Source organism: Canis lupus, chromosome 22 (assembly GCF_048164855.1).
Source record: "Canis lupus baileyi chromosome 22, mCanLup2.hap1, whole genome shotgun sequence".
In the NCBI taxonomy this organism is placed as follows: domain Eukaryota; kingdom Metazoa; phylum Chordata; class Mammalia; order Carnivora; family Canidae; genus Canis; species Canis lupus.
In genome coordinates, this window is record NC_132859.1 from 38862961 (window position 1) to 38874987 (window position 12027).

Genomic DNA, 12027 nt, shown 5'->3' on the forward strand with positions numbered 1-12027 from the left:
GTATCAGTTACCACTCAGAATAAAAATATAAACGGGGCTGAAAGGTAATGTATTTCTCAGGTATAGAATCCCAGTGAAAACTCTCTGCCTTCTCCTGGGGGACCACATTGAGAGGATGATATTAGGCTCCTTTTTCTAGTTTTCTCTTTGCATCACAGGACCTGGACCATCATATACCTTCTGTGAGTGCATTGAATGAATTTCCTACCCTCTTCTTCCTACCACTCCTTCTCCTAAAGAATAACTGGGACTATATTCTGATCCTCCTCTAGAATGAAGAAAAGAACTGCAAGCTTATTGGCCTCACCCTGGAAACCTAGTCCAGAGTTGCATGTCAATACCTTTGTTAAAGAAGATCCCTCAGGGGGCACCTGGGTAGCTCAGGCTAAGAGTCTGCCTTCAGCTCAGGTCATGATCTCAGGATCCTGCGATCAAGCCCTACATAGGGCTCCCTGCTTGGCAGAGTGTCTACTTCTCCCTCTTCCTCTGTTCTGCCCCACTTGTACTCTCTCATTCTCTCAAATAAATAAATATTTTTTAATTAAAAAAATAAAAAGAGCTGTTAGAAGAGGCTATGTCAATAGATAGAAGGAAATGTTTATGTCTATGTCTGTAAGTGCAGGTATACAAATGTCTTGCCTACAAATTGACAAAGCAAAAAACTACTGTGATGTCAAATGTTAACACACACACATACACATACTCATACTCTGCTAGTGAGAAGGTAAATGGTATTTTAAGATTGATTGATTGATTTAAGAGAGAGGGAGAAGGTAAGCAGGGAGAGGGGCAGAGGGAGAGGGAGAGAAGAATCCCAAGCCGACTTCCCACTGAACACGGAGCCTGACATGGGGCTCAATCTCATGACCCTGAGATCCTGACCTGAGCAGAAATCAAGAGTCGGATGCTTAACCAACTGAGCAACCCATGCACCCCTATGTAAGAGGTATTTTAGAAGGAAAATTAGGAAACAAGTATAAAAAAGCATCATGAAAGATGATAATGGTTCTTCAATGCATAGGAATTTATAATAAGGAAAGAATATAGGATATCCATGAAGATTTAGCCTCAAAGATGATAGCCAAATCTCTAATGGCCAAATATTAAAACGACCTAATTGAGTGCTTGCTTCAGCAGTACATATCCTGAAACAACCTAATTGGTCAGTGATAACAAGATGGTCAAGTTAATCATAATATGTCAAAATGATAGATTACTATGCAACTCTTACAATGTATAGAATGCATGTTGGTTAAACAAAAGGTATTTGATTAAATGAAGATAGCGGGGCCCCAGGGTGGCTCAGTGGTTGAGCGTCTGCCTTTGGCTCAGGTCATGATCCCGGGGTCCTGGGATTGAGTTCCACATTGGGCTCCCTGCAGGGAGCCTGCTTCTCCCTCTGCCTTTGTCTCTGCCTCTCTCTCTCGGCGTCTCTTATGAATAAATAAAATCTTAAAAAAAAAATAAAAAAAAATAAAAATAAATGAAGATAGCATGAAAGCAAAATATGGTATAATATGGTATAATTTTTTTAGATTAGGTATGTGCAAATATGTATACATTTAATGTCTATATACAGAAGAAAATATATAAAAGGGCCTCTTCAAGTGTCTGTATTCTGTTGCTTTTTTCTTCATTTTTCTCCTTATCTGAATTTTCTGATTCATCTATGATACATTTGAATTACTTCTGAAATGAACATATAAAAATGGACATAATAAACAAAATCCACAGGATCAACATAATCTTTCTAAAAAAAAAACAACCAAAATTGTTCAAATTGTTCAGTGAAATTGTCCAGTGAAACTGGATGTCCCTGTGAGTTAATATCAGGTGATAATGGTCAGTAGAAATGGAAAGGAAAAATCTCTACTCAGAAAGTCATCTGATTAGCATGTTTCTCATTCTCATGTATCTGTTAGTTTTCTTTTCTTTTTATTTTTTTGTTAGTTTTCTTTTAACTAAAAAGTCCTTCTAATAAACACTAAAAGTCAAAAAGCCAATATTGAGATTTTTTTTCCCTCTCTATGCAACTGATTCTTAGAATATATTGCCTTTTCTTTTAGATCAAAGCATCAAAATTGTCTTTGATCTGAAACAGCCATGTAGTGCCAGCATTTACATCTAAAGTCAACCTATTTTTAATCACAGTTTATTTTTTATAATCTGAGTTTCCTTTTCCCTATGAAGCATAGACGGTTAGTGATAGTACAACTCTGAGAGCAGCAGCTCTGCTTTGTTTGGGAAGTAGTCTTCTTTGCTAATACAGGACATTAAAAATGCAAACACCACTGCTAGTCAATCAGGAAAACAGCATTGTGAATGTCAGGGCTGTGAGGGTACAAATTAGGGAATTAGTTTTTCCCTTAACAGAAGTATATCAACTAAGTAATTTGCTTTCTTTTAACTAGAGATATCCCCTTCCATTAACTGGAGAAGTAAGTCCAAATTAAAAACCACTATTCATCAATTATTGCTTGGAGGCATGCTCAAGCCTTGTGTTAGGACCCAGGCAATAAAACTCATCAATTGCAGTTTTCATCATTGTTATCTCAGAGCTCTCAAAAGGAATAAATTGGGGTAGGGGGAAAATTGGGAACTCCTAGTTATTGCTGACATGATGACAAATATTTCTGAGGTTTTTTCGTTTATTTAAAGCATTACATTTTTCAGTGAATTTTAATTTTGTCCCTGTTCACTGAATACTTGCTAAGCACTGCAAATACAGTGGCAAATATCATGCCATTATACCTATTCTTATACAGCTTATGTTCTAGAGGGAAGGAGATTTAATACACGAGAAATCATAATTACAGATGATGATGAGCACTTACTGGGATCTCTTCCTTAAGGAGATGACATTTAAGCTTCAACATAAAGGGTGACAGTCATACATACTCCTCATAATACTCATCCCTCAAGGAGTATTTCATTAGCGACACTGTTTCCTAATCCTCCTCCTCCCTCCCTGGCCATTCCAACCTCAACTTTCACAGATTCACAAGCTCCTCAGAACTAAGTTTATGCACTTTTCTCATCTCACTCCCAAGTTCCTCTTCTAGGACAATCCATTCCACTTCTAGGACCTCGAAAGACATCTACATTTCACCACCTCCCAACATAGTTTTCCAGCTCAGACCCCTTTTCCTAGCTCTGGGTCTACATGTCAACTGCCTATATGAAAACTTCACTTGAAGACTTCCTAGGAATCCCAAATTTAACGTAGCGGATGCTAAAATAAAGATATTTCACTCTCAAATATTCTCCTCCTCCAGCAGTCTTCATCTATCTACACACAAACATACATGCAGTTGCTGTATCACTAAGCAAGGAGTCAACTCTGACACTTGCTTCTTCCTCATCTCCCACATATAACTGGTAACTCAGCCCTGTCTAGTGAATAGTTAAGGTAGATCTTGAATTTCATCACATTTTCCCATCTCCCTTGCCATCAACTCTTGCTTGGAGACTATAAGCTTCTTACTCTTGCATCCATTCCTGCCCTCCTCCAATTCTTTGTCTTAAATGAAAAGCTTTTCAGATTACTCCCTGGTTTTAAAATTTAAATTCTTTCTTTGTTCTGAAGATCAAGTCTAAATGGTTGAAATGGTTGAAGACTCTGCATGTTCCATCCACTGCCTCATCTCATGTCTGTCTTAGCACTATTCTCTATGCTTCAGTTACAGTGGACTTTTTTCAGTTTCTAAAATGAAAAGGACCTTCCTTAGGTGCCTGGGTAGCTCAGTCATTTAAGCATCTGACTTTGGCTCAGGTCGTGATCTCAGGGACTGGGATTGAGGCCTGAGTCGAGCCGTGTTGGGCTCTGTACTCAGTGGAGAGTCTGCTTGTCACTCTGCACCTCCTCCCCACTTGTGAACACGTGCTCTCTCTCAAATAAATCCGGTCTTCTAAAAAAATAAAGAATAAAAAATGAAATGAAATGAAATGAAATGAAAAGAACCTTCCTTTCTTAAAAATTGCACATGTGCTGTTTCTTCCATGAAACATCTCAGGACTCACTGCTATGTATTCTCTGAGTATTATACTCTTCTCTGTATCTGATAGGAGTGCATTTGGCTCCAAGAGACAGATTACCCAATGGAAGCAGTTTCAGCAATAAGGACATTTAATGACCTCATATCACAAAATGTTTGTAAGTAACCACTTCTAGGATTTGTGCAACATTTCAAAATCATTACTCAAGACCAAGACTTTTCCCCGTTCTGCTCTGCCATTCTGTGCATGTTCACCTTTTGATTTAGGTCATTGTCGTATGGTGACTAGGTGGCTATCAGAGTTCCACACATCAGGCTCTGACACAACTGCATTCAAGGTAGAAATAAGGGAAAAGATGCTCTCCTTTCGTATGTATCATCCCTAATTGCAAGTAAAACCTTGCTCAAGACCCTCATCATACTTCCTTTATACTATACTGACCATGTCATGTGGTGGCTCTTAGTGCAAGGGAGCCTAGTTAGATGGGTATCAGGAGGGAGAAGGGAAGGAGGTTGTAATGGCTGGAGAATATATGATCAACAGCAACTGACACATTCCTCGGACCACTTATCAAATTAATAATTAAAGAATTAATAGGAACATTTTGTTCATCGTCTCCTCTGTAAGATGATGAGCTCTTTGACTACAGGGAATGCGTCTGCTTCATGAGCCCAGAATTAGCACAGCACCTGGCCTACACAGGAAGTCAGTTAGTGTTGGTTAGTGATGAATGAATAAGTATGAAAGAGAACAGGGGCAGAAAATAGGTACAAAAGAGAGAGAAAATTACCAACGCAAAACTGCTTAAGCTTATTGTCACATCTCATCTCTCATGGCTCAGCTCTCCATTCCGTTTAATTTTAAAACAATCTTTTATTTAAAAAAATGGCAACTTTTAAAAGTGTTCAAACCTTTGCATAATGCATACCATTTTCCTAACTTCTTAATTCCTGCCATATGAATCGACATGGGTATTATTTTTATTAAGATCTGGAGCTGAATTCTTTTAAAAAAATAAAATAAAATTGTCACCCCTGTAATAGAGTTAGATGATCCAGAAAATTTTGAATTGCCTCAAGTACATAAATGCAAATCAATTCTTGGCTGAATCACTCAAATATCATTCGACAAGAGAAACATATAAAAGCTAGAAAGTTATTTAAAAGAGTAGTCATAAAATTTTTGGTCTGGATTTTCCACTCCTAAGAGCATCATACCAATAGATAAGGATGTCATTCAGATTGGCTTACTGGGAAGAAGGCAGATGTAGAATGCCTGGCACATAAAGGATGCTTGACATATTTTTGTTCTTATATCTAGAGCAAGGGAAAACCTGGGTTTATTCCTAACTCTGTCTTGTCCTAAATATGTAACTACGGGTAAGCTGAGGATGTTCCTTGGTTCACAAATGATATAGTAATCTTAAACTACCTTTCCATTATAAAATGAAGTCACAACCTAAAAAGTTAAATGCAAAAAACAAGTGGTGTTGAATATAAGCCAACCTGATAAAATATTAAGGAATATATTTGTATTTCCAAAAGTGTCTCTACCTCTAAATGCAGAATCTGTTCATAATTTCTGATGGATACCAAAGGGGAGGAAGAAATTTTTCTTTGTCCTAGGTTCTTCTAGCTGGACAAAGAATTAAATTTACATGAAGACAGATTAACAGGAAAAAAGACACCAAAGTTTTATGATATGCACATAGAGGACAAATAATGAAATTGAGACCTAAACAAATGACCAAAGCTGTTTTTATACATTTTAGACAATGAGACAATACATTTGTGAGGAATGGATAGGATAAAGAAAACAGATGTGTGAGTTTTAATTAGTAAGGAATTCTAAGTGTACTTTGGGCTGAGGTAGTGGATTAATGAAAAAGTAACAGGTTTGTTTCTAGAGCTTTCTTGGCTTTAACGTTTCTGTCTCTGGTGGTAGGATGCCTTCTTACTTCTTAGTACAGGGAGGGTATTTTTCATGCAGGAGATTTGTGTCCTGCTTTCAGGAGGACAGAGCGGGCTTGAGTGTCCTTGCACTGGCTGATTCCCAAGTACCTTCAATTCAAAATAATCAGTATGCCACCGGGGTACATTTTGGGCGGTCTGCCCTTAGTCCTTATAGTATTCCATTTGGACATCTCAAAACACAAAGGGCTCTGACATACAAATGTCACAATTCATTTTTAAAGAGAGTTGTAACTATCTGCACATGCAAGACTAGGTTTTAATTTTAAATATGGTTTTCATTTGAAATAAAATTCCTTAAAAAGAGAAAATGACTTTAGCATTGGCAAAGGGAGTCCCCTAAGAAAAAAATGTAAACAGATGGCTGAGAAAGATCACCCACATGCTGCACACATATCTTGAGGAGGCATTTCTAAGAATGAAGTGGCACTTCCCAGCCTGGGCCACTTCCCACAAGAATCCTTATTTTACCCAGAAAAAACATAAGGTTTATACCTGTGGCCAGGAGGAAACTCAGCAACTCTTTACAATTGCCCCACCATGATCCAGACTAGTTTCCAACTCCCCGCAATGCTCCAAAAGAAGCTAATAAATCAGTGTTCAGTGATCAGTCCTGAACTAACATCTTCCTGTATAAATGTGCTGTTAAGCCCGAGCTAAGCATATTAGGCATTCAATTTAATGTATGACACACATCTGTTCCACTTTCTCAGCAAGCAGAAGTTTCATGCTAACTTAAATCCCAGACTTAATCAAGGAGAACAAAATCTTGGCAATGTTTAAAACTGAGGTTTAAAATATAATCCAAATGAGGGCAAGAGAGACCATTTTTCTGTAACTAATGAGATTATTGAATACCTAAATCTAATCTGAAAAATGACCTAAGCAGAAACACTAGATTTTTTTATCTGAGCCTATTTATTTTTCCTTTCTAGGCCACCAACATTTGCCGAAGACCTTCTTCTATATCTGTTCCGAAGCACCAAAATGTAAGCAAAAAATGAACCCTCTGCAAACACAGTGGTTTAACCCCCATCCAAGCCCAAAGGCCAGAAGAGAACTCACAGATTTGTCTTTTACAAGGAGAGCACAGCACTGAATCCCAGCCATCAGCATCTTGTGGGGGTTCCAGGCCACAGAGTCAGCTCTGTTATGTAAAACAAAAAGGGCATGTGAAGGAGGGAATTTAATTAGCTTCTACTGGCCAGAGGAATACTTTCCTTTAGGAGCATAAGCATTCAACACTCATAGCCAAGTCCTCAACAGGATTTCTTGTTTGAGTTGTTTGGGAAGCTTGGAGTTTTAAAGTAAAACAATTACTTCGTCTCTTTGTCCGTTTCACATGTCACTTAAGTGTGCAAAATCCAGAGAGACTCCCTTGCCTAAACAAGAGGTGCTGGGCCCCAGAAAATGAATTTACCTGTGGATGCCATGCAGAAGCTTGCGGTGTTTTCTGGACATCAAAGCTGAGCCACCCCAAGAAGCCTGTTGAGATATTTATATAATCACAACAATGTTATTTCAATATTATTTGTTGGCCAGTCCGTTGTCATAGAAAACTCTGAGCGACAACCTTGAGGTGCCTTACTTAATACTTTGCTTTAAACCGAGATTAAGCAATGTATATTCCAAAAGCTTTTGCTTACTGGCTCTCACTCCAGCGGAGAGCAGAGCCTCATCACAATAGATGGCCTCCCGCAGGATTTAAATTCACACATCATAAGAAATTAGTATATTAACCTGTTGAGTTGTGTGTGGATAAAAAGTGATCCAGAAGACACAGTCCAACCCTTCTCTAATCTAGAATCTAAAATAGACAATATCTTTTGTTTTTATTTTTTTAGGCTCATTATTGAAGTATAGCTGTCATGCAATGTTAAATTAGTTTCAAGTGTACAACACAGTAATTTGACACTTCTATACAGTACTCCACACTCACCACGATAAGTGGAGTCCCCGTCTGTCACCATACATTGTTATTACAATATTATTGAGTATATTCCTTATGCCGTACTTTTGATCTGTGTGGTTTATTTATTTTATAACTGGAATTTTGTGCCTCTTGATCCCTTTCACCTATTTCAACCACCCTCTCCCCACCCACCTATATGGCAACCACCAGTTTGTTTTTTATATTTAAGAGTAAAATAGACCATATCCTTTGCAATGCTGGCATTGTCTCAGACACAACGGGCAAATGCTGGTAATGAAGCATGAGCTGAGGGCTGGCATTCCGAATAATAAATGTGGCTTATGCTTGACAGGGTGGTTAGACGGGTACACAGGAACTCATGGCCAACTAGGAAGGGCTAGGTGGATCCTACTAATTAGATCTTTTTGGCCAAATAGCTTTCAGAAATAAGTGCAAATAAAAAAATGCAAGAGTGGAAGAAAGGAAGCCTGGGACTTAGGAAAGATGTCCCCTGGAGACTTATGCACTATGAACAAAGGACAAGATGGCTGAGAATAGGAAATGGAAGGAAACCTCACAGTCAGGAAGTCTGGAGGGAAGGGAGGGAGAATTACCATGAGTAATAAGGAAGTCAGTCTGGTCCCTGCAACTGAGCAGACTTCTAAGTGTTAATCTGTAGGACGAGAAAGGGTCATGGCTGTGAGGGAATATGAGGGGACCAGCTTGGGCCATGTTGAAAGCCTCCATGGTTATCAAAACCACACAACATTGCATTGGGAATGGAGACATTATTACCTCAAACTTTTAATGGAAAATCTAAGGCTCAAGGTGGGAAGTGAATTGTGCAAGGTCTCACAGGCTCTAAGTATTAGATGTGGGAACCAAAGCCCATTCTTGCTTTAGGATAGCATCAAAACTTAGGGTCAAATGGCAGAATACAGTGTGGGGAGCTGAGGGTGATGGAAGGAGGTGAGTCCAGGAGCTCACACACCATACTCCCACACCTTCCCATCTCCTGTAGCACCTTGGTCTCCTTTTCCTTCCTCAAAAGTAAACAAATGCTCCCTATCCTAATGAGCAGCATGGAATTTTTAAAATCATGTGAACTCTTTTGAGGCATTAGCTTCCCAGTTTAGAGGAACTTGCAGGGTCAGAAACAGCTCCTCCACAGACTTAGTCCTCAAAAGAGCTGACAGGAGAAGAACCTCACAGCCCTGAGGGCAGTGCCCTACTTCTATTTGCCTCACTTTCTGAATTCCTAACCCTCAACTTGCAAAAACAGCAAAACAATTACCTAAATGTTGAAGAAGTGTGGTTTTTCACCTCAGTGAGGGCCGTCATCTATCAAGCTAAGACTACCTGTTAGGTACCACACTTACCATCTTACTTAACGTTGTCCTCTTTAGTTCATTAGTTAAGAAATTAATAGTAAGACCAAACCACACAGGGAAGTAGAGGCAAGCCCCTGACTTTAAATACAGTGTTTACTACCTCCCCGAGACTTGGAACTAAGAGTGGGTGAGACATTTCAAGATGCTCTACTGGGAGCGGGAAGCTTTGCAGAAGCCACACAACTTCTGCTTTGGAGAAGTGTCAGACCAGCTGGGACTTCCTAGTCTAGCTGGTCCGGCTCTTCTAGTCTGAGGCAGAGGCTGAGGTAACATTTGCCCTCCTGAAGAAATAGAAAACTAAAGTTTTCCTTATGCAGTTGCATAAAGATGCATTGTAATTAACCAAATATAAGCCTATCAAAAGTAAGAGTCACCATTTTTTTGCGTACCACAAAGAAAGGGAAAAAAATGACCAACATACCAACTTCAGCTACCTTAATATGTAACAAAATCAGTGTATCTTAGAATTAATGAAATATGTTACATATGCAGGGCAACTCAATTTTATGAAACACCCAGGAGGATCAGCAACCATAATTACGTTAAAAAATAAAGTAGATGACAGTTTTTTTATATTTTAAAATATGTTATAGAAAATTTTCAACAGGCCAAGATAACTACTGCAATTTTGTTAATTTTTATCTTTAAAATTAATAAACTATACATCATGTATGAAATTTCTTCAAGATAAGCTACATGCCCCTTTATCAAATTTTATCAACAGATTCAATACTATTATTATGACAATATAATGTAATATTTCATTATATCCAGCCTGTAATATTAAAACTTGAGCAAATATTATCTCAAAGTGAGAGCTAATTTCTTTAGCAGGTGAGACATACTGTTGTCCAATTTTGTATAATACAACTAGATGCCTACTATGTGCAAATTGAATAATTTGTTTGGCTTAAACATTTCCTTATAAAAGTGTTTCCTTAAAAAATTCAACCTCTGTTTTTTTCTTTTTTTTTAGAAAATCTAAGGAGGTTCTCATTCATACATACAAGTCGCAATTCTCTCTGAGCCTCTCTTAAGTCTCTTAATCTCACTCCCAATTTAGAAACTGCTGTATTTGCTCTGCTTTACATAAACTATATAATTCATATTTGATGTTTCTTTTATGAGAATAGAATTTTTTTAAGTATAACTGCTGACATATTTGATTTTTCCCCCTTATTTCCATAGTCACAAAGTACTCATTTTATATTATCTTTTAGGACATAATGTATTATTATGCTGCGAAGTCTATAAAAATCAATAAGATAAAAGTTGAAATGTGAACAGATATAAATGCTACAATCCCATTTGAAGTCACAAATAATCTACCTGAAGAATTGCCACTGGCATACTAATAGAGCCTGTAACTCTAGTGAGCTTTATATCACAGCTGCTTTTACCAAGTATTAGCATATGCTTAATGAAGGCCTTGAGCTGCTGAAAAATTCTCTCTGTTATACAGACACTTTACTTTGAACGCATAAGATCATACAAACTATAAAACTATGTGTAGGTATATCCCCCAAATGCTGTTACCTTCCATTCAGAAAGTCAAAAAGAGCGTTTTTTTTTGTTTTGTTTTGTTTTGTTTTTAATGCTAAGGAGGATATGAATCACTCACTTACCAGAAGATAGTTCCCTACAGTGTCATCAGTAAGTTCAATAGTCTCCTCTATTTATTTGGTTGAATCAAACTAATTAACTCCCAGCTTTACAAAAAAAAAAAAAAAGAAAGAAAGAAAGAAAGAAAGAAAGAAAGAAAGAAAGAAAGAAGAAAGAAAGAGAAAAGAAAAAGGGGAAAGCTCAATAAGCATTCATAACTGTCTGAATTCAGACTTTTAACCCTGGATTAGTAGAATTTGAAGAGTTACCTTTAATTAAGGAAAATTTTATCATGAACAACTCCAGGACTTACAAAATAAATTAGAAAAAAAAAGCCAATTCTTTACATCAGAAAATAATGAAGAATGTAAGTTATCTCAATTCTTCTCAAATAATTATCTATGATGGATCCAGATAAAATCTACTTTAATTATAGCATGAAATTATGTAATGCAGCTTTTTGCATTTTCCAGCTGATTGGAATCATGTAATGTCAGAGCTAGAAGATGTTTTACAGACCCCATCAGCCACTTCCCTCTTTGTAAATGAAAGCAAAGCCCCAATGGCCAGGGTTGCAATGAAGAAGAGGCTGACTGGAACCCAAAGGCAAAGCCTCTTGATTTTGTAGTTCAGTGTGTCCCTCACACCATACTGCCTCAATGACCGTAGAAGCAAGGGACCAAAGAGAATAGTTCATGAGAGAAGAGGAAATAAAATGGAATCCGAAAAACGAAACCAAACTTTACATCAAATCTGGCATCGTCTTCTTTATTACCTTATGGAAAATGACAGATTTATTTCTCCTAATTAGAAACACTACACTAAAACAAGAGGAGCTGGGGACCTCACGTCTAGTTTCTGAGAACACAAAACACTTCCTACCAAAGCTGCAGACTGGAAAGTTAAACCGATTGTACATTCAAATGCACTTACGTCCACGTGAAGCCAGAGGCCATGCTTCTCACAGATGTCTGCTATTTCATCCAGAGGATCAAAGGCCCCCAACACAGTTGTACCAGACGTAGCACAGACCAGAAATGGAGCTGCTCCCTGTGAGGAGGACGCACATACAAGAACCATCACCATCACCACTAAGTTGGTCCTATAGTAGGTTGGTAAACATAATGCTTACACATCCAGTAATTTATCTGGTTGC

General features: G+C 37.9%; 1 protein-coding gene across 4 annotated transcripts in view; it reads right to left on the minus strand.

Annotated features, from left to right (window-relative positions):
• Positions 1-12027, minus strand: part of GADL1 (glutamate decarboxylase like 1) — a 163553-nt gene that overhangs the window by 97098 nt on the left and 54428 nt on the right. For all 4 annotated transcript variants that reach the window (XM_072793100.1, XM_072793098.1, XM_072793102.1 and 1 more), the window contains 3 exons: positions 11805-11921; positions 7387-7451; positions 7032-7113 (listed from right to left, as the gene is read on the minus strand). In XM_072793100.1, the coding sequence (XP_072649201.1) occupies positions 7032-7113; positions 7387-7451; positions 11805-11921 (264 nt within the window). The remainder of the gene's footprint in view (positions 1-7031; positions 7114-7386; positions 7452-11804; positions 11922-12027) is intronic.